Below are 27,555 nucleotides of genomic sequence, written 5' to 3' on the forward strand. Positions count from 1 at the left end.
CATCTGATCTACCCAGTCTTTTGAACTGCTCCATGGAGACATTCTGCTCATGTATTTAACTGGTAGGCCATCTCCAGCCCTTTCTTGACCCATTGTCAAGACCTGGCTCCTAACCCAGCTCTTCTAACTCAAGCTAGATGATATCTTTCATGCCCTGAATTCCTATCACCATTGTTGTAAGTGACAATCATGGGTTCCCTAGTAACATTTTTTTCTATGCTTACTTGCACTGTCATTCAAATATACTAAAATATTTCTCCATTATTTAATCAGGACATCCTGTGTTTCTTGTTATGTCATTGAAAACAAAGAACATGTTTTCTTTTTTTGTATGCCCTATAGCATTAGATGCTTTATATATATTGATATTAATTTGAAAAGTATGGCTCCTTTTGGACCATACATTAATAGAAGCAGGAATCTCTATCCTGCTTAAGAGGTCCACAGTGGTACCTGCAGATAGGCAGTTATTAAACAAGGAGGAGGAGGAAGAAGGAGAAGCATATTAAACTTTTTACAAAAGGATATGGAATATCTCAGAGATGCAAACAATGGCCTCCCGAGGCCTCCTGAGAGGCACAAGACAGAGGCTCAAGGAAAAACATCCACCCCAGCACAATGGTATAATTTTCCTGAGTATGACAGCACAAGTCCCATGAGACTACAGCCTGAACTTCTGATGTCTGCAGGTTCTGCACATGATGGAATCTGCCTCCCCAAGAGTCCATAGTGGAGAAGAACTCTGGTCTACAATTCTCAGAGACAGCTGTCAGTTCATCTAAAAAGGAGCAAATGTTAAGGGAGCCCCAAAACACAACTTTAGTGCTTCTTGACGTCAGGACACTTTGCTCTGATATTTTAGCAGTTCAATTGAAAGGTTCTGCAAAAAGATGTCACTGGCCACACCAAGAACCGCCAGATACCTTCTGGACCCGTTTACCTGGGCCTTGGGCCCGCGCTACACGTTTATGGCCTCTGCACAAGTACCACTCACTTGTGCATACAACCCCCTAGGACAACCCCAAACCTTTGAAAATGTGAAGTAAAGCCCCCAAACCACAGGATTTCTTCCCACAGCACAGCAACTCACCTATCACCTTGACCCGCAGAACTTCACTGACCATTTTGGTATGGGAATGACAATTATCCACAACACACTGATATTCTACGTCTTTCATTGGGTTGTCTTTGAATACTGCAGGCTCATTTGAGGGCATGTCACGGCTCTCCAAAACGTTATTCGCTTTTAAAAGGCGGTAAGAAATAGGCACTGTTCCATTTATGGATTGGCAGCTGACTGCGATGGTCTGTCCTTTTATCACCTCAGAGCTGGAGTCATAAAAAATCCTGGGCTTGGAGAGCATTTCTAGAATGACAGAGAAACAACCTGAACAACACTCAAGGCAGAAACAAAACATCCAGCCCAAAAGGGTCCTTCTCCAAACTCTGCTCTTTGCTTCTCTGGCATTACCATAATTACCTGCCTGTCTTACCTACCTTCACAGGACTATTTTAAGAGGGACAGGTGTGTGTGCATGTGTGGTGATGAGGGAGAGGGGAAGTGAGTGCTATAAACAAAAAAGGATGACAAGAAAAACACTACATCCCCCTAAATCCATTTATATTTTCGTATATCTTACCTACACATGCTCACACATCTGTATGTTGCTGTTGCGTTGAGAAAAGATACAGGAAAAGCATAAGAAATATAACAAGCACCCAGGTGGATTCGATTTGAAAACAAATTCTCAGTGCCTCAGCCTCTCTTGAGAGTAAACCGCACCTATGCCTCGAGAAGCAAGAATTCTACGAGGTCCTTACGCAGAAGTTTGCTTATTTGTAAAGCTTATGAAATGTAAAGACCCGCGTTTGTGTCTTGTATTATTTCCTTGGGAATTCCATATCGAGTGAGTTGACAAGAGACTACGACCCTGGTTGAGTTGAGACTAAAATCTTGGCTGCATAAACCACAGCCATGGGTTAAACTGAAGGACGGTGACTGAGTTGCAGCAGAGCCTGTGACAGCCTGAACAGAGTTCCACTGTCACTTAGAGACCCTCTACTCCGAGGGTGGCCCAGGGCCCAACATCCCCAAGGCAGGCACTAGTCAGAGATGTAGACTCTGGCTCCATCTTGACCTGCATTCTAACCCGGTTTCGTATGCACAGTCAGCTCCGGGAAGCATGGCTTTAGGTGGTCCCAGTAGCTACATTCTGCCCACCAGAAGACCTGGGCTTACTAGTCAGACAGAATATGGATAAAAACCAGGAACTCAGATCCTAAAGTTTAGTGTTGAATAAGGAGTGTTTCCTCCCTGACCTTTGGAGTAGGAGCCTGTTCCAGCAGCCAGAATCTTGCCAGCTCAGCCACATCATCAGCATGCAGCCACAATAAAGCCATGAACTTGACTTTTACCTACGCTTTCCTTGTATTGCCTTCTTCCTGTACTTGGAGCAGGAATACCCACTTGTTTGGTCTCTTGATTTCACCGCTCTCTCTCCCTCAAGTTCTTTCCCTGCCTCAGTGTGATCTGCCTTCAGCCTGGAGAGGTACAGCTGGTGATAAACTGTCTCTGTCTCATCCCACCCAAGACTCTCTGAGCCAGGGAGGATGTACCCACCACACACGGTTATCTGGACTTCACTGCTTCTCTTGACCACCTTGCCCATGGTTGCGTTGCAGGTGTATGTCCCACTGTCCCTCGCTGAGGCGATCCTGGTGAAATTTTGAGACTCTGACACAATCATCTTTTCCTTCTGGATGGTGAAGTTGGCTGGAGGTGCTCCTGGAATGGAGCACCACAGGTTCAGGCTTTCTCCCTGGTCCAGACGGGTGGCGGAAGATTCCAGCTTCGGCTTGGAAAATAGCTCTGAAAAACCAGTGAGTGGAAGGGGGTGAGATGTTTCTGGGCACAAATCATGGGCCCCTTACAGAGACGGAAGAGAGGGAATCAGGAAGGGACTCTTGCAGGAAGCTATCCAAGTGAACAGGTAGTGTTCTAAGCAAAGGAACAGGCCCGGCAGGAAGGAGCACCTGAAAGTTCAAGCATCCTGGAACATAGTGGGAGCAGAAGGAAGACCTATAGATCTTGAAGGACCCTGGGAACCACCTAAAGAAATGTGAATTGTATCCTAGGGGCAATGGGAACCATGGAGAGTTTGGGTCAGGGGAATGGCATTAGACATGTGTTAGAGGGAGATATCTGGAAGGAGAAGGGATGGAGTTGAAGGGGCCCAGACTGGAAGCAGGAGGGATGCAGTGCAGGCTTGAAGCAGAGTGAGAGTGTGAAGCTGGGGAGAAGTGGCAGCTGGCCTCCATCCCTCCCGAACTTCCCACAGAGAAAGATGAAGGTGACACCTGAAGCCTCCTGAGGTGGAGTACTTCGTAAGCTAGAATTCTATGCCACTTTAAGGAGTCACTAGTACCATAATGCAGGTTGAGTGTCAACAACAGTAAAGATACAAGTTGACTTTTAAGAAGTCTTGGCATCTCCTTATTTAAATATTCCCTGAAATACATCAAGATTTTGTAGTTATGGAATACGTTTTTATTTTCAGATACTGGGAAATTACTAATTAACTACTTAGCCGCTGTGAAGACTTGGTCCTTCGTGTAAGCAAGTGCACTCTGGCTTCAAGATTATGGCCTTTGATAGCAGAAGGAAGGACTCAGTAATTTTTTTAAAGATTTTATTTATTTATTTGAGAGAGAGAGCGAGAGCACACATGCAAGCAAGCATGAGCGGCGGGGCTGGGGAGGGGGGGAGCTGAGCAGGGAGCCCAACATGGGGCTCAATCCCAGGATCCTGAGATCACAACCCAAACCAAAGGCAGACACTCAACCAACTGAGCCACCCAGGCACCCCAGGCATCGGTAATTTTTGAGACTATCTGCACATTGAGAAAAGAACAGAGACCCAAAGTTCCTCTTAGGAAAGCTTCTTTGGACTACAGGTTTGAGAATGCAGCCAGGAGTCAGGGAATCAAAGTTTACCTTTGGTTCTAAATTTAACAGGTCTGGGGACACCAATCAACACTGTCATTGTTATTGATGTTACATAGCTATGGAAGTCATTTCCATCATAATCAGTCCCCAGTGCTTTCCTAGTTTCCTCAATAAAATCAAATAAAACTTCAAGTAAGGTGGTAGCCCAATAATTAATTTATATTTTATTAAGACACATTCCATCCTTCCTTCCATATAAGCATTGACTTATCTGTTTTCAGAGCACCATCAAAAGCTCTAGCTTAGGAGTGAGGAAAGGAACCAAAGAAAGACATCCTAAAATGCCTTACAATTTCATTGGGTGTTTACCAAAAAATGTGAAAAAATGACTCAGCAAGAATCCCAAAGAAACAACTCTCTGTTTAAAAATATGTAAACAAAAATGTAAAAAGTAGAAACCATCCTGCAGAAGTAGGTGCAAGATGGTTTATTTATTTATTTTTTTAAAAGATTTTTATTTATTTATTTGAGAGAGAGAGAGAGCACATAGGGGGGGAGGGTCCGAGGGAGAAGCAGACTCCCTGCTGAGCAGGGAGCCCGCCGTGGGACTCGATCCGTCCCATGACCTGAGCCGAGGGCAGTTGCTCAACCAACTGAGCCACCCAGGCGCCCAATGTGCAAGATGGTTTAGAATCAGGAATGAAATATTAGGGAACAACAGTCCATTTCTAAAGGACATAATGTAACAGACTGGCAGGACCATCATGTAGACTAATAAAGATTAGTCTTTTACTTGCTCACTGAATGAATATTTATTGAGCTCCTACAATGTACCAGGCTCTGTTTTAAGTATCAACGATGTAAGGTGAATTGAACCCCACTCAGAGTGGTAGTGGCAGATGCTAGATCTTTGCAGGGACTGCTGACATAAAGACAGGAACCGAGTGTGGTGGGAACTGAGGTGTGACCATAGGACTCTCCTGGGGGAGCCTGGAGGGAGATCTGGGGCTTGGTCTTTAAGGACAGCAGAAGTTTTTCAGTGGCCAAGGGGAAAGGGTAGTCTAGGCAGAGTGGGAGGGATGTTGGGAAGGGGATGGGGTCAAAGTGAAGGATCATGACCACGCAGGAATTTAAGCCCATGAATAGTGATGTCAAATAGGGGCCATATTAGAAGGGCTTCTCCTATAGCTGGTTGAAGAATGAACTGGAACACAGATGCTCCAGGACACCCCTGCAATAGATAATCCTAGTGTGAGGGCCAGTGTTAGGATGTGATTACAGAGATAAGAAGACAGGACGGATTTGAGAGACCTGGCAACCCCTGGCGACAGATTAGATCTGAAAAGGTGGACAGTGGGGGGCGCGGGGGGGGGCGGGCAAAGGTGTCTTTTCTATCTGAAGACAAATCTAATAAAATTATTGTGAGCTGCTAACGTCACTATATAGAGCCACTGACAATGAGGCTTGATAGCAACAGGGGTGTGGATAACCGGATGTTTAAGTGGGCCTGGAAACATTCCCAAAGGCCCGGTAGAACTTGAACATGAGGATGCTTGCCTGCCAGCCCTGGTGTGGCTCAGTTAGCTCCATGTGGAAAGGGCAGAGCTCGGGATCACAGAGCACTCAGGCTGAAGGGATGGGAAGGGCAGGCCTGAGTGTAACACTTTGCTATCTTGGGCCAGGGAGACTGATCTACTGAATGACTTGCATACCCGACATGATACAGACTTCTGGGTGTAGGTGATCACCTACAACAGTAGTATCTTAGGGACCAATTATGCTTTATGCTTTCCTCAAGTAGCCTGGCCCGAGGGGTGAGGATGCTGCTCTGACTGATGCAAGAGTCAGTTGGTTCACCACTTGGTCCCTGTTGCTCCCACAGCAGTATGCCCATCCCTTTATTGTACTGTTCATGACATTGCATTTGAATGGTCTATTTATGTCTGTGAATTCTTCAAGGGCAAAGCCTGACCTTAGACAGCTATCTATCCTCAGTAAGTTGCCCAGCATACAGAAGGCGCTCAATGTATGTTGAATTGAATACTTTTCTCTAATGAGATAATATGTCTTATCAATGAAAAACATCACGTACCATCAAGATATTTGTCATTATCAATGATAAATTGCTAGTATACACTGAAGACTAGCAGGATCCAACACATTTGCCAATCACCCAATTGGGAGGTTGGCAGCCTACCTGTGATACTGTGGATTGTCCCTGTGACTCTACACTCAATGCTTGACATTCAGAAGGCTTTCAGTAAATGAAGGAATGAATTAACATCTTCACTTGGGAACCAAGAAGTGCTGACTCTCTCTACCCTCAGAAACCCTGTCATCCAATGTTCATTCATTCATCCAACAAATATGCATTGAAGTCCTACTATGTGCTGGGCACTATTCTAGGTGTTTAAGGACATAGCACTGAATAAAATAGGTAATGTCCCTGCTTTCACTGGCTTACATTCTAGTGCCTGGGTACAAACAAGAAACAGGAAGAGGCAGAGTATATTTCTTTTGGCAATAGGTACTATGGAGAGATGTAAATCCAGGAAAGGGGGAAAAGAGTCCAATAGAACTTTTAAGTGCATGGGTTTGGAAGTCAAATGGGCCTGGGAATGACTCTTGTTCTGCCACCTGGTAACCCTGTGATTGCTGGGTGAGTGACCTAACATCTCAGCCTCAATTTCCATATCCATAAATGCAGAATCATGATACCTATCTCATAGCATTGTTACAAGCATGAACTGAAAATGTAGGTAAACCAGTCAAACTGTTCAACAAAAAAGAATTGTTACTATTGTTTTTGAATTTATTAATGCTCTCTCACTCCTGACCCTGTCTTAGGACCTGTGTCTGGGATTTAGCCTAGTGCTTGGCACAGAGGAAAGATAAATGTAGTATAATAAGAGACATACTAGCTAATATTCACAGAGTGCTTCTTCTGTATGAGGCTCTTTATAGCAGAGTCAGGTCACTTAGTCATTGTAACAGTCCTACACGTTGAGTGCTGTCATTTTCCCCCATCTCATAGAGTTGTGCCACAGAGCAGCTCAGTAACTCGCCTAAGGTCACAAAAGTAGTGAGTGACGGTGTTGGGTAACTTGGCTAAGGTCACCAAAGTAGCGCGTGACGGTGTTGGTATTTGGTGCCAGAACTTGCACACTCAACCACCACAGCTAACTGCTTACTGGCTCTGCATTGACTTCCCCCTTGAGCACCACACCTCCACCTAAGCACATCAGACAAACAAGCAGGAGCAGAAGTATTGGCCCTCATTGGCCATTCTGGATTCCAGCATGGTGGCTGCTTGAGCCTGCCATATTCCCACACCCTCCAGCAGCAGCCCTACCTGTTATGTTGACCACGATGCTGCTGACCTTGGATATCCGGCTGGCTTCCACTTTGCACGTGTAGTTGCCGTTGTGCTCCACCATGGCCATCACTGAGTAGGAGGCCTCGTTGCCATGGCTCTTGTGCGCTACAATTGTCTTGTCCTTCTGGATTATGATTTCTGGAAACGCTTGGACCAGATGCGTCACTTGAATGGTGCACCTAATGTGAAGCTGATCTCCTTCTGTGATCACTCCTTCGGGACTGACGTGGAATTTGGGATTAGAGAAGGATTCTATAAGAAGAGGACAAGCTGGTTGGACTCGGGTTTAAACCTGGGTGAGGGGAAGAGGCACTTACGTCCTCCCTTTTTTGCTTTTTTTGTTGCCAACCACTGTTCTTCCTTACTAACTAAAAACAATTTAATCTTTCCTCCCAAAAACCTTCTAAGTTGCTCTGATAGCTTCTCCCTTCTCACTCATTCTCGAATCTTCAGCCTTAACTGCAATCCTCCCTTGAGCTTCCCAAAGGCCAAACAAACTTCTCTAGATCTCATCTGCAGAATCTTCTTCAAATGACCTCAAAAATAATCAGAGCATTAAAAACAGACCGTTGCCCCTGCCCACTAAGAATTGTCTAGGCTCTTCTCACACCATTTCACAGAACTATGTCATTTCAGTATAAGTATTCCATAGCTTTCAAAAGTGACAATGATATAGACTGTGCCACTTCTTGGAAATGTACATTTAAATAACGATATGCCCCCACCCAAAAGTGATTTATAGTCTATTCTATTGTTGTTTAATGCTAGCCTTGACTGACTAAATTGATTTCATGACTCATGCAGTTTGAAAAACACTGCTTTAATAAAGTATGGGTCGGATGCCAGGGCACGGGATCTTCAGGAGATGGTTAGAGAAGTAGGGACAAACCTTTGCTTCTGCAAAACAAATTGCAGAGCGTTAGAGTGCACACACAGACTGCCAACTCTGCGAAATCAAATGGGACATTTAAAAATGCCAAAAGTGGATTTAGAGTGATAATACTTTAATTCATTAGTTTTTTTACTGCAAAGTCATTTAACTTCACAATAAATAGCTATTGTTAAAAAAAAAAAAAGTCTGTTGTCCTGAACAAAAGTCAAAAGAGAGAGGACATCTTTTAGGACACTCAACAATTGCCCTCTGGAGAAGCATAATAATCACTAAAGGGTTTTTTTCTTATACTCTATTTAATTCCAGATGCACCAGAGATCTAAATGCAGGAAAAAAACACCCCACGTTGAAAACAATAAGAATAAACATAGGTTCATTTTTACCTTAACAATTTTTTTAAAGATTTATTTATTTGAGAGAGAGCGAGAGCAGGGGGGAGGGGCAGAGGGAGAGGGAGGGGGCTCGATCTCATGACCCTGAGATCATGACCTGAGCTGAAACCAAGCATCGGTCGCTTAACAGACTGAGCCACCCAGGCGCCCCAACTTTAATAATCTTTGATAAGCTTTAAGTGTGAATCATGAAACCGAGATGTCAAAAAAAAGATGGATAGATTCGATTAAATAAAGATGAAACATTTCTGCCTAAAAAACTTATCATAAAGACAAATGACGAACTCGGGGAAATATTTGCATAGTTCTCCACAAAGAGCTAATGCCTTTAATTTATAAAGGACTCAAACAAATCAATCAGAAACAGTAAAAATGGGCCAAGTGTATATGAACAGGCAGTTTATAGGGGGAAATGTAAGAGGCCAATAACTGCAAAGAACATACTCAACCTCAGGAAAGACCAAAGAAATACAAATCATAAGAACAATGATATAACACTGTGTGTGCCTCAATCAGACTGGCAAAAATAATGAAAGTAGATAATACTCTGTGAGAGTAAGGATGTGGGAAAATAAACACCAGCATCACTTTTGATGGAAATGTTCATTTTGAGGAGTGCTTTGGCCATTCACATCAATATTTCAAATGCACAAAACATTTGAATCAACAAATTGACCACCAGGAATCAACCTCATAAATAATAATGAAACAAAATACTCGCAAAAGTACATAAATGATAAGCTTTAATGTGTGTATTCCAGGATTGTTTTAATAGCAAAAAAAACTGGGCAAATACCTGTCTATCATTGGAAAAATGAGGTAAATCATGGTACATCCCTATGATAGGATTCTGAGATGCTACAAAAATGACCAAGATCTGTATGTCTTGATATGGACAAAAGTCTGTAACATACTGTTAAGGAAAAGTCATAAAATAGTATGTTTGGCAGGTTGTATTTTTTTGTCAAAACAAAGGAAAACAAAACAAAAATTGTGTGTGTGCGTGAGCATATAAGCCGAGCAAGTCTGGGACCATACAAGTGATTTTCTCTGTGCAGTGGTGCTATGAATGATTGTCATTTTACCCTTTATATTGTACCGTATTTTCTGAAAACTGAACCCACACCATGTATTATAATCAGAAAAATATTATACATACATATCATCCCTGTATATATGTGTACATGTATCCACACACAAGTGGGGGTGACATAGGTACCACAAGCAGAAGGGTATTTATGACAAACTTTGGGGCTCCTACGATAAGACTGGAGGCTATCTGCACTACAGTGTGCCTTCCCCTGACTCTTCCCGGTTCGCGAGCCTGTCCCGTCCTGCAGGCTGCCCGTCCTGGAGCTCCCTTCATCCTGGACACGTGCCCCCAGGCTTCCCTCTGCTATGGCCTTTCTCTACGGAAAGCATGCCTCAGGCCACCTCATTGGTTTCTTATATGTCCAACGCCTCGGTGATGAGGAGCGGGTAGAAGAGGGGAGTCCTTTATTGAATGTGGGAGGCAAAGACCGAGGACCTGGACCCCCTTCCCTCCCGATCCCCTCCAGACCCCACCTCCTGGCGTCTGACCCACATTGGCTCAAAGCTCTGGTTTCTATGATGCATCGCTTCCCTGAGTCATGGCCAGTGGTTTAAAACACTGAAGTAGAATAGAATAGAAAATACCCAAACGCCCCATATATTAAGATGATTTGTGAAACTTTTGTTTGGGAAATTTCACACACACACACACACACGCACGCACACACACACACACGCTAAACAATAAACATAGCCTTTAAGTGGTTAAGAACAGTCCCGAGAACAGCAGTCCAGCCAGACGGCCCCAACCCCCTTTCTGAATTCTGGGCTCTTTCTCCCCATCCCCAACCAGCAAACCAGAAAGAGTGATTTTTTTTTAAAAAAAGGAGTTTAGGACTCTGACCCGTCACGGTGACCAGTTCACTCTTGATGGCTCTCGAGTATTCCATGTGGTTCTCAGAAAAGATCGTGGCTTGGCATTGGAAGTATATAACATGGTCCTGTTCCTCCACTGAGAATTCCAGCATCACAAAATTCTGGTTATAGGAACTTTTTTTTTTTTCTCTTTTTTGCTTGAAACCGTTTGCATGTAGTTTGAGTTTTTCAATTGTGAAATGTATTGGGGGCTTTTCCTCTGGGACAGAACAATTGACCATCACGACCCCGCCTTCTATTGCCTCTCTCTTGTCCAGTGTCACTCTGGGATCAGACACTCCTTGGAGGGAAGAAAAAGTCCGTTAGTATTGTTTGCTGTAGCTATACGCAAGCCTCCCTCAGCTGGGTCACTGTGGTGGGCCCATCTGAGGGTCTTTTGCTTTGTTCCCAGAACCCTCAGTGCTACCTACCAGGTAATTACCGACCCTGTATGCGCCTAGAGCTACACCAGCTACTATGAAAAATATGAAGTATGTTTAAGAGGTGGTTGGTGCTTTCAAAGTTAATAAACCCATTGGGAAGACAAGTCTTCCCAACTGATACAATTAAAGACAAAACAAAACAGCCAGTATCTATTAGCATTACTGTGGTTGTTGTTATAATTGATTGACTGCCAACCACAAGCTAGGACTGACTTTATATCCATGACTTCATGTCCATTCTCATTAATAAATCTCCTGGGTAGGCATGAAAGATAAAATTGTGCCTATTTTACAGATGAAGGTGAAGCTCAGACAGGTGAAATTTCATCCAAAAACTCATAGCCATCCAGCCCCAGAACTGAGATTCGACTCCAGGTCTGTCTGACTCCAAAGCCAGAAGTTGGGGTGGGCGTGGGAGGTGGAAGAGAGGAAGGATACATTGCCTCCCAGTTCAAAAAAGCAAAGCTGAAAGTAACTACGCATCAGAATGTGTTGCAGAGATAATGAGTGATGGAGCAGTCAGGAAAAAGGAGGCCCTCTTTGCCTGGGGGATCAGAGGTGGTTCTAGAAGGAACAGGGCCGGAGAGCAATCTTGGAGGAAGGGTGTTACTTGGGCAGACGAGATTGGATGGGGACTAAGGACAGGCATTTCAGGGTGCACGTGCATGGGGACAAGGAATGTGAGGGACTTTTCCAGAGGGCCATCTAGAGCAAAGAAGAGGGTGGCAGGGAGGTATATTAAGTGGTGAGCCGGGGTCGATGAGGGGGAGCTAGGAGGGTCTGGCTGGGACTAGATGTCTTGTCCGGGCTCTGTGGCCTGGTGGTCGTGAGTTCTACCTTACACCTTAAGAGTCAAACAGACTAGCTTATATTGTAAACCTGCCACCTCACTCAGTTGCTGGTGACTCATGAATCTTTGTTTCGATGCCTAGAGCTATACCGATGAGGGCCGTCCTCTTGGGAAGGTGACCTATACTGTATTCATACCACTACTGTCACTTATGGGGGTAGCTGTTTACGAGAAAGTATTTCCCTGCTTCACGCTGATCTCCCCCAAGGAAGGGATCATGTCTTCCTCATTGTTGCGCCCTCAGCCTGGCTCAGAGTGGGACGCAATAAATGTTTAATGAACAAATGAATGGCCTTTCGTCTACCTCAAAGACCTTAATAATGATTAGGAGTTAGAGAGGCCAATTCTGGAGTCCAAGAGCTCTTGGTTCTAATCAGCTTTGCCTTGGAGCAACTCTGAGGCATGAACATGCCGCTCAACCTCTCTGAGCCTGTATCTGCCCCTGGAAATGGGGGGAACCACGTTTGGCTCCCAGCGCTACTGCAGGGGTTAAATGAAATGTGCGTAAAGCACTTCCAACTGTTGACTTCATAAGGACCTAATAAGGGGGCAGTTCTTACCACGGGAAGTGACAAGAATGTGAATGACTGCTCTGATGACCAACAGGAACACAAAAAGGCAGAAATGACAGTGATGGTGGCCGCTGTCAAGGAAGTACAGGGCTCACCTCACTAACTATCCATTCATTCATCCAAGTTGTAAGAAAAATTACCTCAAGTTTCAAAAGCCTGCCAGCACGTTTCTTTTCAACATTACCCAAATTCAGCCCTGCCAGTCTTTCCTCGTCACATCAAGACTCCAAAGATTGGGGGATCGGACTGAGGGGCACTCTGCTGGGATACTGCGCTCTCTCTCAGCCTCCGCTTTCCACCATGCTCCACTCCACTTCTCTGCCCTTGCTCAACTTCATCATCGAGCAAACTCCTACGCGATCCTCTGTATCAGGACCCAGTGTCCCTTCCTCCAGGAAGCCAGCCCTAATTTCCCCAGGAGGAACTGTTTCCTCTCACTTTTGTGCTCCCTATGGCACTCAGATCATATGACTATTAGATTGTAATTATTTTTGTAAATGTTTCTCTTCCCCACCAGACAGCAACTGCCTCCAGAGCCGGCCCCGACCTGATGCCTTGTCACGTTCTGCACCTGGTTTTCTTCCTGACTTACAGCCTTGGGAAATGCTTCCTGAGGGAGTAAATCCATGAGTGGATGGATGGAATCCTGTATCTCTGAACCCAAATTCCCCATGATTTCCCTCGTTTCTCCATTTGTACTTCCCTTTTCCATTTGTTTAATTTATTCCACGATCGTTTATTGAGTGCCTACTATGAGCCAGATTCTTTGTTCAAGATACAAAAGTGGACCAAACCCCGTCTCTTTCCTTGGGATCGTACATTCCAGAAGAGCAGACGGGTAGGCGAGAAACACTTCCAATACGGTGAATAGTGATTGCCATTTATGGGGAACTTATGTGCTGGAAATTATACTAAGCACTTTACCTTTTCATCCTTCCAATAACTCCCCAAGCTGGGTATTACTATTATCTTCATTTCACGGATGAGAACTTTAAAGTTTAGAGAGGCTGAGGGACTTGCCCAAACTGGACTCCAGACAGAGTGACTGTGGCAGCCAATGTCAACACTCAGCCTATGGCCTTCCTACAAATACCACTGAAAGTCAAGATTACACAGGAGCTGTGAGGACCAGGACCCTGGGGGTGATCGATTTTGCTTGGGAAAGTGTCAGAGAAGAGATCATCAAGTCGAGTCTTGAAGGAGGAAAAGCAGTTCGGAAGAAGAGAGGAAGAAGGGTATTCCCAGGAGCGAGAACAGCACATGCAAAGTCAAGGAGAGGAGATACAGCCTGGCATACTGGGAGCATGTCTAACGCCTACATTTTCAGGTTAGGAAAATTCCAGGCAGGGGAGTGAGAGGGCTGAGGCCTATGCTACCAACCATTCAATTACTATTCTTGCTACCGCGTGTGCGACAGCGCATCTGCTTGAGCTCCGTTCAGATGCAGGGACTCACCTTTCACCCACACCTGGTACTCTGAGGTGGTTTTCTCCTTGTTGTTCAGAATCACGGTGCATTTATATGTCCCTGCGTCATAGACCCGGGCTTGGGGAATAAAATAACTCTCGGTAGTCTCCATGGAGGAGACATTGTGAAATAGCACGTCATCTTTATAGAAGAGCACCCAGTGCTGAGGCTTGATGTGCGAGGTGGTGCTGATGTCTACAATGCACTGCAAGGTCAGGTTCTCCCCATTTTGCACCTCCTGTCCTGGCAGGATCTCCATGTAGACGTGGTTGATGGTGAAAGCTAAATGACAAGGGAAGGAGAGGCAGACACACCTGTTATCTCAGAAACATCACCCCAGGGTCCTTTACCACATCAGATTGGTATGATCACATCCTCTGCAGTGTCGCATCCAGGGGTCCCCAGGCCCCCAGGGACCAGGCAGGCAATGACTTATGTGTGGTGCCCATTCTCAAGGAGGCTATCTCTCCAACACTGGGACCTGGGGTTGGGAGCTACTGTGTCTGGTGTGCTCTCTGAGCCTCCTGTCTCATTGGCTTCCATGAATCATGAGATTAGAAGCATTTTATTGAAATCTGTGAGTGGCCAGTGCAGTTAAATGTTTCCAAACCCCCAAAGGCAGAGGATATGACGTCTGTGTGAAAATCCCAGAGAGCCTACAGATAGGTCATTTGAAATAATGCAAGCTCAGAAAGGTGGATGGAGATCATTAATATACAAAAAATCAGGATAGTGGTCACTTCTGAAGGGAAGAGGGCGATAGGATTAGGAATGCACAGTAAGATAGAGTGTTGGTGATGTTCTCATTTTAGCACTGGGTGGCGGACTCACGTGAATTCATGATGTTACTAAAACATGCATATATAAATAAAACAAAAAGGAATTGTGCACAGATCAAGGATGAGGGCATGTTATGAACCAAGGATTACAATCAATACAATTCTGTGTACCTGAGGCCCCCAAAAGAGAATGTATTTTCTGTATGAGAAAAAGATACTGTATAAAGTCTCTTTCCCATTCTTTTCCTAGCCACCCAGTTCCTACCTCCCCTTGCAGAAGTAACCCCTGATTTTAGTTTCTTCCAGCAAATACAAAGATAAAGTCTTACTTACTCCCTCCACCCACCATCTTTTGCACAAGATCTCCATATGCAGAGTCTAGCACCTTACCTAAAGTTTATATGGCCTTCAGGGGCCAGAGATAGTGTGGGACTGTGGGCACCAGGTGTTATTCAAGCAAAACAGGACCACGTGGCTTAAGTAAGGCTCCTAAGGATCAGTTCTTCTCAGACACTTTGGTAACAGAAAAATATTCATGGCCCATGCTTGATGAATGTATATTTATTGAGTCTCCTACACATCCTGAATCTCCTTATCCTGGGACAAAGGAAGATCTTGCAGAAACCTGCAAGCTTGGACCACTCTGCTATGGACCCTCACGGACTTGTATTAAGCAAATTAAGTTTGGCACTCTATCAAAGGATGCTGTTAGGTAGGGACTGAATTGTGTCCCACCCCCCCCACCCCCCCCACCCACAACATTCACATATTGAAAACCTAACCCCTCGTACTTCGGAATGTGACTGTGCTTGAACATAAGGCCTGTAATGAGGTGATTAAGTTAAAATGGGTCCTAATCCAATCTGACTATAGTGTCCTTATAAGAAATCTGGACAAAAAGAGACCAGGGACGTGTGCACAGGGGGATGACCATATGAGGACACAGCAAGAAAACAGTCATCTGCAAGCCAAGGAGGGAGGCCTTGGAAGGAACCAAACTTGCTAACATCCTAGTCTTGGACTTCCAGCCTCCGGAACTAGGAGAAAATGAATTTGTTGTTTCAGCCACCCAGTCTGTGGTATTCTGTTGTGGTAGTCCTAGGAAACTAATAGATGCTGGTAAGAAATTGTCTTATGGAACCTGATATTGTCTAAGTCGAGGATGCCACCAGGACATTGTTCATGATTTCACTGTGTTTCAACTGCATCAGCAAAAGCTGTGTTTAGGGCGCCTGGGTGGCTCAGTCAGTTAAGCGTCTGCCTTCAGCTCAGGTCATGATCTCAGGGTCCTGGGATCGAGTCCTGCATTGGGCTCCCTGCTCAGCGGGGAGTCTGCTTCTCCCTCTGCTCCTCACCCCCCCACCGGCTCAACCTCTCTCTCTCACAAATGAATAAGTAAAATCTTAAAAAAAAAAAAAAAAAAAGAAAAGCTGTGTTTATTCATTTCTACCTTATAGATTCCCAAATTTTTCTAATGGATCTTGTTTTCCTGTTTGCTTTGACTGCTAAGAAGTATAAACCCAAAATTTCATCTCTGCTTCTAGCAAACTTTGGGATGAGTTTCTGTGTGCTAAAAGACCCCCCAGTTTTATTTGTCTGCCTTTACTTTCTTCCCATTCTGATTTCCTCATTTATTATCTCCTATTGAACAACAATGCATAATTTTGTAAGTGGTCCCAAATCATTTTTCAGATAAGAAAAGGTATAGCTAGCTAATTAGCCAGAGACACTGACAAATATCATCTTCCTCTCTCTCTCTTTTAATAAAGTCAAATCTTTCTGAACAATTTAGAATTTGGCTACAATACGTCTCAGGTTTTAAAATGAATACAACAGTTCACACCTGTCCCTTTCTTCCGAGCAATTAAATGAACAAAAAAATGGCATCTGATCAGTTCTACAAGATGAAACAAGGTGAATGTTTAAATGCAAGTTATTTCCTGCAGCATTAAAATCTTTAGAGCTCCCTTTGTTGTCTGTCTATTCCTTTCCTTACTAGTTCTTGATCTGAGGAGCCTACTCAGTGAGCTCTCAGAATGAAATCTCTTTGGACCATATTTAGTTTCCCATCAATTAATATGGTCCCTTCCGGGGTAGGGACAGGCAATCTCACTCCCCCTTCAGGACCTCCTCCTCATTTTAAAACATGCTGTTTAGGGGCACCTGGGTGGCTCAGTCGGTTAAGCGTCTGCCTTCGGCTCAGGTCATGATCCCAGGGTCCTGGGATCGAGCCCCACGTCAGGCTCCCTGCTCAGTGGGGAGTCTGCCTCTCCCTCTCCTACTCCCACTCCCCCTGCTTGTGTTTCCTCTCTCCATGTGTCTCTCTCTGTCAAATAAATAAATAAAAACTTTTTAAAAAATAAAACATGCTGTTTAGCACAGTGATTCTAACAGGATAAGAAGGTAAGTGCAAAGCCAGATTGTCTAGGTCAAATCCCACCTCCGTCAACAAACTGTGTGGCTTTGGCAAGTTCCTGAACTTTGAGCCTCGGTTTGCTCATCCGTACAATGGACATACTGATAGTAAGTATAAATGGGAACCCGAGTTTAAGGACTAGAAACACAGTTCCTGGCACAGAGGAAGTGCTTAAGAAATGTTAGCCAGGTTCTGTCAGTCACAGATACAGAACCAAACTTGAGTCTTGAGGGCGCTGAAACTCTATATCCACTCCCTATTTCTAGCAATTTTTTTTTCAAAAGAAAACCGTTTCTTAATTTCCCAGGTTACTGACAGTTGAGTTCTCCAGACTCCCCGCATTTGTCACCCCGCTGTGTTAGGCTGCTTTCCTGTCATCATCCTGGATGAAGTGCACACCCGTGGCAGGTCAGGCCCCAGACTGGGACCCAGACCTGGGTACAGGAAGAAAGCCAGTCAGGCATGCCTGGGTCCACAGCCCTGAGCTGGGTGATGCTGGGAGTTACTTAACCCCTCTAAGCTACCACTTCTCCTCCTATAGAACGGGAACCCTAGTACCTGCCTTCCCTTGTATTTCAATCTTGAACAGTGACTGAACCGAGGCGGCCGTGAGCCCTGAGGGGCAGAGCCTGGCCCCTGGCTGACATTCCCTTCCCTCTTCCTTAGCACCATTCCAGGGGCCTTCTCTGGGCCAGGCACTGCATCTAGTACTAGGGGTTCACAAAAGAGTGAGATCAGCACGGTCTCTGCCCCCCTGGGGCTCACCATGTGCAGTCCCATGACTTCTCTATTCCAGACCCTCCAGCCTCAGCATCATCCCTGCTTGGGCCTCCTACTGACCAGACCTAATTCATATCCCTTTTACAGGAGCCCTACAGCAAACTTGGCTAAAGCATCAGGTGGTGGTTCTTTAGAGAGGATGATATTCACTAGGCATGGGGCACTTCTGCCAACTGGTTTTTCTAAGCAATGAACACACATCTGCTTAATAAATCAACTCAGTCGATTCACTGGAAGAAACATCACACTCCCACGGCCAATGGCAGCAGACAAGGGAGGAGAAAGGAAGGCAAAGTGGGAGGAAAAGGATTTTATAAAATGTATCGATAACTTTACTGTAAATTTATGAAACCCAGCTCTTTGACTAACACAAAACCTCACCGATGGGAGGCAACAAAAGCAGCAACCCCGCTTTCAAAACCACCACCACCTCCACGCTTGCGGTAGCCAGCCTTCGAATGGCCCCCAGGGAGGCTGTCCTCCGCTCTCCATACCTGCATCTGCCCACCTCATACGAGGGTTGGTCTTGTGACCAAAAATACTGAAGTGCTGTTTTGTTGCTTCCGAAATTAGTCTATAAAAGACGTTGCAACTTTTGTCTTGAGCACTTTTTCCTTTATTAGGATCACTCACTCTGGGCTAAGTCATGAGCATCCCTCTGGAGAGGCCCACATGGTGAGGAGCCGTCACATGAGGAAGCTTAAAAGCAAATCCCCCAGCCCCAAATAAACCCTCTGTTTACTGTAATCCTGACCAGCATTCTATGGGCAATCTCCTCCTGACAGGCCCTGAGCCAGAACTCCCAGATTCCTGACCCTCAGAAGCTGTGAAGTAATAAACTGTTATCTTAAGCCACTAAATTTTGGGGTAATTTATTAAGCAGCAATACGCCACCCAACTAATCTTCAAAAATCTCTACCTGATTATTAAGATAGTATAGAAAATATTGTCGTCTTTGTGAATAAACTGTTCAGGAAAAGCCAAGCTGGATTACTGCGTATGGCTCTCACTATTTACACAATAGAGTGTTCACAGCTGGGCCCCCTGGAGGTTCACCGATGGATGGTAGGGGGCCCACGAACAACCTTCAAGTATAGGCAAGTGTGTGTTTTTTTGGGGGGTGGGGGGAGAGGATCCACAGCTTTCTTTACTGAGCCCCAAATGTGATGAAAGTTTGGTGCTAGGCAGCAGCCTAAGGAGGTCAGATCTTTTCAACCTGGACAGATGAAGGCTGACAGAGGGGGATCCACGTAACAAAGTCACCAGAGCACAGATTAAGGCACCCATGGAGCATTGTGCCAAATCCCCAGACCCTAAAACAAGGGGCCTGCTTCCCTGTACCTTGAGCCACCAGTCAGCGGATGCTGATGCTCCTTGGGAAGATGAAGCATCATGACTCAGCCAGCCTCTTGGGCAACCTGGAAATGACTCATAAAGGGAGGGAGGGGAGCCCCCTCCCACCATTGTCAGGAAAATTACAGGGAGCCAGCTAGCACGGAGCCCCTGATGAACTCTGCTGCTCAGCAGAGAATGTGCTGACCCATCTCATCTGAATCCCAAGCATCTCTAAGTTCAGTTTGGGTCCCCTTCAGTGAAACATTTATTGAGCGCCTGTGTCAGATGCTGGGATTACAAGGTGGATAAGAAATCATCCCTGCTGTCCTACACTATAGAGGCTGGGGGGGACCTAGATAACTGAAGTATAATGCTAGACACACCGAGGGAGAGGTGAGAAGAGAGGCCCAGGAAAGGCCAAGGGAAATCTGAAGGAAGTGCCCCCTGAACTTGGACCTGGTGGGGCACTTCGGGCAGGAGATCAGCATGTACCAGGGCACAGGGGCATGAGAAATCTCAGGCTTGGTATTTTCACGGGGAGCGTCTTTGCTGCAAGCGTTTTCACCACGTAACTATTTGCTGTAAAGCCATTTGGCCATCAAAGATAAAATCACAAAATATAAAAGAGGGACATTCATTAAAGGGGACATAATAAAACATGAGAAATGAATAACAAAATTAGAAAGCTATTGTAAAACGCAAAATAATTGAGTACATTTCAAATGTGTGGAGATTCATGGCAATCATGTGCAAATAACTGATTATATTTCATGGATCGCACCTAAGCACTTGTCTCCAAAGTCTCTCGTTCAGAGAATTATACATTTTTTTTTCTTTTTCTTGCTGATGGGTCTCCTCATTCTTTTTTTTACTAAAGTTTCTTCCTCATGAAGAGAAGTAGAGTTCAAAAATAAAATCTTAAAAATATATAAATAAATGAATAAATAAAATAAAAATAAAAGAGAGGTAGAGTTTCCAAATACTAGGACGCATATTTGTAACAGAACTTTGTACTACATCATGAAGATGTATTACCTCCTACGCTGTTGTCTGTTCTTGGCATATTTTAACAGGTCCATTGATAGCTGTTCCCAGTTCTATGGCAAATGTGGGTTCAAAACTCTGCACCACTGTATAGACCATCATGAGGGCTAAGATTTCTATAATATAAAAGTGAAGCACATGTCAATGGAGAAATGAAACCACACTCAACCAGCTGATAAAACCAACAAACTGTCAACTGGTTATTTAACCTTTCATGGCAAAATTGCCTTACGGCCCATTAGTTACGCAGTGAAAATGCTTACAGCAAAGATGTTCAGGGCAAAACTACCTAGAACCAAGAAATCAATGCATTCTGGGCATGTGCAGTTACAGGAACGAGACTTGGGGCCTGAGGGGACAGGCAGACCGGGTAGGAGGTGCCACAAACAGTGGGCCTTGCCTGGGGTGCTGACAAGCTGGACCTGCCTGAGAGTATTTGGGGGGGGGGTGGTGACAGGATGCCACCTGAGTTTTAGAAAGATTACCATGGGCTGGAAAGAGAGAGAGACCAGAGGACTGTAAACATCCTGGACCATGGTTCAGGTGATAGCCCAGGAGGCCTGTGGTAGGGCAGGCACGGAGGGACTGGGGGAAGGGAGACTTGAGTGGATGAGAAAGGACTTGTTTTCTGGGTGATGAAAATGTTCTGGAACTAGACAGTGGAGATGTTTGCACACCATTATGAATGTACTGTCTTAAGTAGCAAAATTTGATGTATGTATTTCACTACAATAAAGAAAAGACTTGTGTGCTTGAATATGGGGGTTGAGGCCAAGAGTGGAAGTTTCCTGGGTTAGGTACCCAGGAGGGTCTGGGTGCTGCCGACCGAAGTAGAGAATGCCAGAAAAAGATAAAGGACTGGGACAAAGTCCCGATGGTGCCGCTGGGTTTGAGGGGCCGAAGGGACCGCTAGGAGGTGTCAGCCATTGGCTCCCCTGTGAAGCCTGACACTCAAGGGAGAGGACGCGGAGGCATAGAGGAGTGTGTTGAACTCCAGAGGGTTTGAGACCATGGAGCCTGAAGAGACCAGGGAACGGGGTTCAGACCCTGGGAAAGTTCAAGTCTCCCCTGGGAGAAGGGGAAGAAGGTTCGTCAGAGGGGGTAGGAGAACACCAAGGAAGAGTCTAGAAGGTCAAGGAAGGAGGCTTTGTGCAGAGGCAGCACAGGGGTCCAGAAAGCTAAGGGCTGGGAGTGTTCGTGGCATTTGTTATTACAAGGTCCTTGATGACCCCTCAGCAAGAGGATTCCAATGGCAGGGAGGTGTGGGGGCTAAGGACTAAGGCCAGAGTACTAAGTGAGGGCAGAGAAGCAGAGACAGCAACCATAAACCAGCCTTGAGAGAAGTCTGAGGAAGGGAGTGGATTCATAGGGGGACACAAGATAATGGAGGGAGGTGGGTTGTTTGTGATTTTTCTTTTTCCTAAAAGAACAAGAGCTACCAATTGTGTTTGTAGACTGAGGAGAAAGAGCCAGAAGGGGGCGGGGGATAGAGATACTAAGAGTGGGGTAGGGGCTGAATAAATAATAGAGCGAGATCGAGGTAGGAGTGCCGTTGAGTGATGGGCTGCCCCCCCCACCTCCCCATCAGCCACGAGGGCCGACGTCGCTGAAGCTGGGAGGGAAGCCGGGAGGATGGGTGGGGAGGCGGATAAGCCTGTGGCTGGGGCAGGGCGGGAAGTAGAGGGAGTTCCCCCCAGACAGCAGTGTTTTCTAGGTGAAGATGAAGTTGAGGTCATCTCCTGAGGTGGTAGGGCTGGGGTGGGGTGGGAGAGCCTAGGAAGAGAAAAGGGCCAGGGCTGACCAAGGACCTCAACCACAGAGCCGGCAACGTGGAGCGAGAGGGTGGGTCCTGCACGTCAAACGTGCCATCAGCATGGCCGTGGGTGACCACAGGAATGGGAGGCCTTGTCCTGGCCCCCACACCGCTAACACCCAGTTGCACACACAAGTGCCTCATGGCTTCTGCGCCTCAGTTTCCTCCAGTGTAAAACCAGGTGGAGGCCTGAGGAAGCAGTGGGAGAGTCTCCCTGCTCCAACAGTCCTGCAGTTCTGAGCCTGAATGTACAAGGGCCTTTCGCCAGGAACCCTGGGAAGGGAGCCATTTACTTCCATGTGAGGTGGGGAAGGTGGGAGAGACTGAAGGTTCTGGGAAGCAGCCTGTGCGTTTGCAGGGCATGGTGCGGAGGGGAGTGGGGTATATGGGCAGCAGTGGACAGAAGGGGGGCGGTTGGCACGCAGGGGCCATGATTGTGGAGGGCGAGGACCAGATGGTCAACTATCGTCAGTCACTGCACGCCGTGGTGGGTGAGCCGCCTCCTCTTATCTCATCTTATCCTCAGACGGACTCTATGGGATCAATTCTCTTATCATCCCCATTTTACAGATTGGGAAAAAGGCTCAAAGAGGCCAGGTGAAAGCAGCTTTAAAGATCTGAGTTTGGGCTTCTGGCTCAGACAGAGAGCCACATTTCAGACTGCGGAGGTTCTAGCGCTGATGCCCTGCTAACTGGCTCTCACTTGGTCCAGTCAGTTATTTTTCTGAGGCAGAGACATCTTGTTAGGATGGCAGGAAGGTAACAGATATCCTGCCTCCACTGGTTATTGTGGGGGTCAAATGCCCGCCAAAGCACATGGACACTGGGGCAGGAGACCCGCAGACTGGCTTTGCTAGTAGCCGCGCTAGCCCTCCCAATCCTGGAGCCACTGCTCAGAGCCTGGGCTCAGCAAACCAGCATCATCCATGTACATCATCTGCAAAGGGCTCTACAACTGTCCGCAAGCCGGTCACCCCCCTCCTTTTGTGGAGCGAAGTGACCTCTGATAAGGGGATCCTGTTCTGTGGGCTCTGCCCCATTTAGCCTCCAGACGCAAACAAGCATCTTAAAGATTCAAAACTAGCTCCAAAGGGGATGATAAACCAAACTTTAAAGGTAGGCAGAAGCCCCCTTCCTGTGCACAAGCGCAAAATATTACAGATAGGATCATAGCTTCACAGGTCAATGGGAAATGAAATCCAGGATCTGTTTTAGATCGCTTAGAAGAAAAAGTCATAACAACTTAAATTACGGTCTGTCCTCATGAATCTAACAAATTAATTACATTCATTTGTGATTAAAAAACAATGGGGGATGGGGAGACTATGAAAATAAGAAATTTATGGTAAAACAAAAAAAATAAAATATGGAACCACTCATTTTTTTTATCAGCTTCCAATCCAAACAAATAGCAATTCACTAGTTTTTAGAAAAAAATGTATGCAACTTCTAGAACATGCTGATTAGAACTTGGCTTAGAACGAGTGTTTCATTCCAAAAGCCTTCTAAAAATGCCAGAAGGGAATAAACGTTAGCTCTCAATTGGAATATTTTTCTCAGTTGTCGTAAACATTAAACCCAAGCAATTTGATGTGAGTTTTAAGAATCCTGAACGAAAGACACGGCGAAGCTAGGTAAAAACTTGGTAACTTACAGTTTTCCTGTCCCTCAAGGCTTGGACCTGGAAAAGACAGAAGAAATATGTTGATTCCATTAGCTCCGATTCTCGTGAAGTTTAAATAATGTGGGAAGAGAATAAAAACTCACAAAGCAGAAGCATCAGCAGAAGTCCTAGCCACATCTTGCCCTCTTGGGCCCACGCCAACTGCATCATGAGAGCCAAGACTTCAGGGCAGTTAGTTCTGCCTTTGGGCCATGCCCCTGGGGCAGAAGACGCTTCCCCCGTGGCCCAGATAAATCTGCCCTGTGAAAGTAGAGAAACCACTCTGGTAACTTCTGGCGCCACAGAGAGACTGGCTGTACTGCTGGTCAGGTAATGGCGGCCATTGCTGGAAACTGGAAACAATGAAGCAGGGGCCAGCCTGATATCTCCTCAGGAAATGACTGGCCTTCCTGAGGGGCCACTGAACGCGGACTCTTTGTTTTAAAGGCACAAGTGACATTTGCCTCTAGTGCCCCTGACTCTCCTGTCTCACCTGGGTTTGGAGCCCCTTATCATGGCAAGGTAAGAGGGTTCTTCCCTCTTTCCAACCTCTACCCAAAGGGCTTCTCTCTTTGGACACCCAACAAGATCTCTCAATTTTTCCTGAGCACATCACCCCCACTCCCCGCCGCCCAGGGGCCTCTCTCCACACAGCGTTAAGTCTGGAGCTCCTGTCTTTCCTGGCAATGCTCTGGGACAGGGCTGAATTTTCCAGAAAATTGCAGGTTCATCAGACAGACCAGCTGCCTTGGGGCAAACTCAGCTTGGTACCTGCTGTACCTAGGAGGCTGTCCTGGCTTCTGCAGTTGGGTTTCAGGGTGGATAAAGGCAGCTCTGTGAGATATGTATGTTTTCTGGTGGCCCCCTCCAGCCTGTACCTTTATTTTATTTATTTATTTTTTTTAAAGTATGCTCCATGCTCAGTGTGGGGCTTGAACTCACGACCTTGGGATCAAGAGTCGCATGGCTCTAGGGACTGAGCCAACCAGGCAGCCCCAGCCTCTACCCTTAAATATACACAGAGTGTTATCAGGCCACAGGGAGCTTTCTAAGATATAAATCAGTTCCTTTCACTCCCTGGCTTGAAACCTTGTGATGGCTCCCGACTGTCCTCCAGAGAAAGTCAGTTTATAATCCTCCACAATCCAGCCCTTGCTTACCTTTCCAGCCAAGTCTCTCACCAATTCTTTCCTGGCCCCTCATTGCTAGGACTTATAGTTCCCAGGACACATCACGTGTCTGCGCCTTTGTCTATATGCTACTCCCCCGCCTGGAGGACTCTGCCCCCTCTCCTTTTCTGGCCTCTTCCTACCCATGCGTCGCAACTCAGTTTAGGCATCCACTCTTCCAGAATTCTCTCCTGTCTTCCCCACACTGAGCTGCCCTTCCTCTGCATCCCCCTCTGCATTCCTCACCTCCCTAGCCTTCCCTCTGTGAGACACTTTCTATAGTGTGCCATAATGGCCTGTCCTCCCCCAGTGGACTGCTGGCTGCATGATAACAGGGACAGTGCCTGCTACCCAGTAGGTGGTCAAAAAACATTGGTAGGGGGCACCTGGGTGGCTCAGTGGGTTAAGCAACTGACTCTAGATTTTAGCTCAGGTCACGGTCTCAGGATCATGAGATCGAACCCCTGTATCGGCTGGAGCGGGAGCCGGGTGTGGGGTCCGCTTGGGATTCTCTCTCTCCCTCTGCCCCTCCCCCCACATGGTGAGTCCCCACCCTCTCTCTTTATCTCTCTCTCTCAAAAAAAAACAAAAACAAAAATACTTTAGTACAGTGGATGATTGGGTGAATGAAGATAAGTTAACAGTATTGTCTGAATTAGATTATTACTGCCTTGAGGTCAGAGAGCATTGTTGTTTCTGAAACGCTACCCTCTGATACCGCCACGGGTAAAGTTAAGTCAGATTGGAACGCGGACAAATAGAAACCAGACTTCTCTGCCCTAGGGCAAATACCAAGAACTGATGGCTTCCAGCTAGAGAACAACTCCTCTCTCTGATCTATGGTTCAGTGGAAGTTCTGAGAAGAGCTATTGAAGAGCCATGCCGCATAAAAGAGTATTTTCTACTGTGTCATTTACTTTTGGTGTTTGGTATTCTCTATTCCCCACTGTAAACTCTTTCCTTTAGCAACCTACCAGAAATCACCCCCACCCACCCACCAAATTTCTATTTCTCGAGATAAAAGGAACACCATGAGTCCCAAAATAGATGGGCACTTCAAAGATAACCTTCACCTACAGCAGACTAACCAACTTTTGCTTCTCAAAGTGATGTTCAAGCAACGGTGGTAAATGCCCCACCCGATGCCCTTAAGTCCCAAAGTAAACTTCTAGGACTTAGTCATTGTTTCTTATACAATGCTAATCGTTTTAGAACACCATGAGAAAATAAAACTTCATTTCAAAATAAGTGTTAATATTTTAAAAGAAAAGCAGAAAAAAGACCGTATCCCACCACTCACACCATGCGCCAGGATAAATTCCAAATGGACCAACCATCTGAAAGGGCAAATGAAGCCATAGGAGTTCTATGAGAAAACGTGAAGGAATTCCTCATGACCCTGGAATGGCGAAGGCTGGTCTAACTCTGACTTAAAATCCAGAAATTATAAAAGACTGCCAGATTATACTCCATGAAAAAAGAGTTCTCCCCCGCCCCCAAAAAAGTTCAGTCAAGAGAAAAAATACAAACTGGTAAAAACATTTGCAATTTATATCATAGGCAAGGAGCTAACCTCTCTAACATGTAAATTAGCGTGTAACCTCTCTAATAGCTGTCCCACAGCCACCATCCCTCATTGCAAACACTTACCCGCTTTCTGTCCTTACAGTTACGTTTGCATTCCTAGAATTTTATAAAAATGGAATTATATAGTACATACTTGGGGGGGGTGTCTATCTTCTTTCAATCAGCGTCGTCAATTATTAATTTTTTTATTGCCGAGTGGTATTTCATTGCATGAATATATCACAGTTTGCTTATCCTTATTTATTAATGAACATTTGAGTTGTTCCCGATTTTGAGCTCAGAGAGAGCGCTGCTTGACCGTGCCTTTGTGTGGACATACACTTTCATTTCTCCTGGGTAAATAATGGTATGGTAGGTGTATGTCTAACATTTCAAGAAACTGCCAAACTGTTTTCCAAAGCGGCTACAGCATCTTACACTCCCGTCAGCGATGACTGAGAGTTCCGGTGGCTCCACACGTTACCAGCTTCGGTGCTGGGGCTCTCCAAGCAACAGAGAGCCCAAACTGGAAGTTCCAGACAAGGCTTTTACTGGGCTTATGTTAGAGCTCCAGGGAGACAGCACAAAGGGAAGGGTCCCTCCAGCTGGCTCTCTGAGCAAAGGCCAGGGAAAGATTGTCAAGAGGCTGAGGCAGGAAAGGAGTGGCTGGAACAGGTAAAGGGGGGGAGAGATGCAGGAACTGGGGAGCACAGGCACTGGACAGGACGTGCTTTGTCATGCATCGCTCGTCTGGTTGGCTGTTAAATCTCCACCCAGGGCGTGATTTTTAGTCCTGTGATGAGGGGGAAAGTCGGTGAAAGGTCAGTGCTGGGGCCCACCTGAGCGCAGACTGGTTTGGTTCAGTCTTCACCAGTCTTGGTAGTGGAGTCCCTCCTCTAGTGAGCAGCCTGCGTCCACATTCCTGCAGGATTCGCACAGGGATTCAGCCATCAAGGGGCGCTGGAGGGACGCATGGGTGGCTCATTGGGTTAAGCGTCTGCCTTCAGCTGAGGTCATGATCCCAGGGTCCTGGGATGGAGACCCTAGTGGGACTCCCTGCTCAGCGGGGAGCCTGCTTCTCCCTCTGCCCCTCCCCCTGCTCCTTC

The 27,555-nt window shown here is 46.0% G+C and overlaps 1 protein-coding gene across 11 annotated transcripts in view; it reads right to left on the bottom strand.

Moving 5' to 3' along the window:
• The window catches only part of PECAM1 (platelet and endothelial cell adhesion molecule 1), a 71,204-nt gene that overhangs the window by 30,430 nt on the left and 13,219 nt on the right, over nt 1-27,555 (bottom strand). For 10 of the 11 annotated variants that reach the window (XM_027624811.1, XM_027624809.2, XM_027624813.2 and 7 more), the window contains 7 exons: nt 23,819-23,975; nt 23,706-23,732; nt 13,873-14,166; nt 10,542-10,853; nt 7,298-7,573; nt 2,621-2,869; nt 1,091-1,366 (listed from right to left, as the gene is read on the bottom strand). In XM_027624811.1, the coding sequence (XP_027480612.1) occupies nt 1,091-1,366; nt 2,621-2,869; nt 7,298-7,573; nt 10,542-10,853; nt 13,873-14,166; nt 23,706-23,732; nt 23,819-23,885 (1,501 nt within the window). In that variant the 5' untranslated portion in view covers nt 23,886-23,975. Of the gene's footprint in view, nt 1-1,090; nt 1,367-2,620; nt 2,870-7,297; nt 7,574-10,541; nt 10,854-13,872; nt 14,167-23,705; nt 23,733-23,818; nt 23,976-27,288; nt 27,524-27,555 lie in introns of those variants that run through there. The other variant, XM_027624812.2, reaches the window with a different exon arrangement.

The sequence above is a fragment of the Zalophus californianus genome, chromosome 16, assembly GCF_009762305.2.
Source record: "Zalophus californianus isolate mZalCal1 chromosome 16, mZalCal1.pri.v2, whole genome shotgun sequence".
NCBI lineage: Eukaryota > Metazoa > Chordata > Mammalia > Carnivora > Otariidae > Zalophus > Zalophus californianus.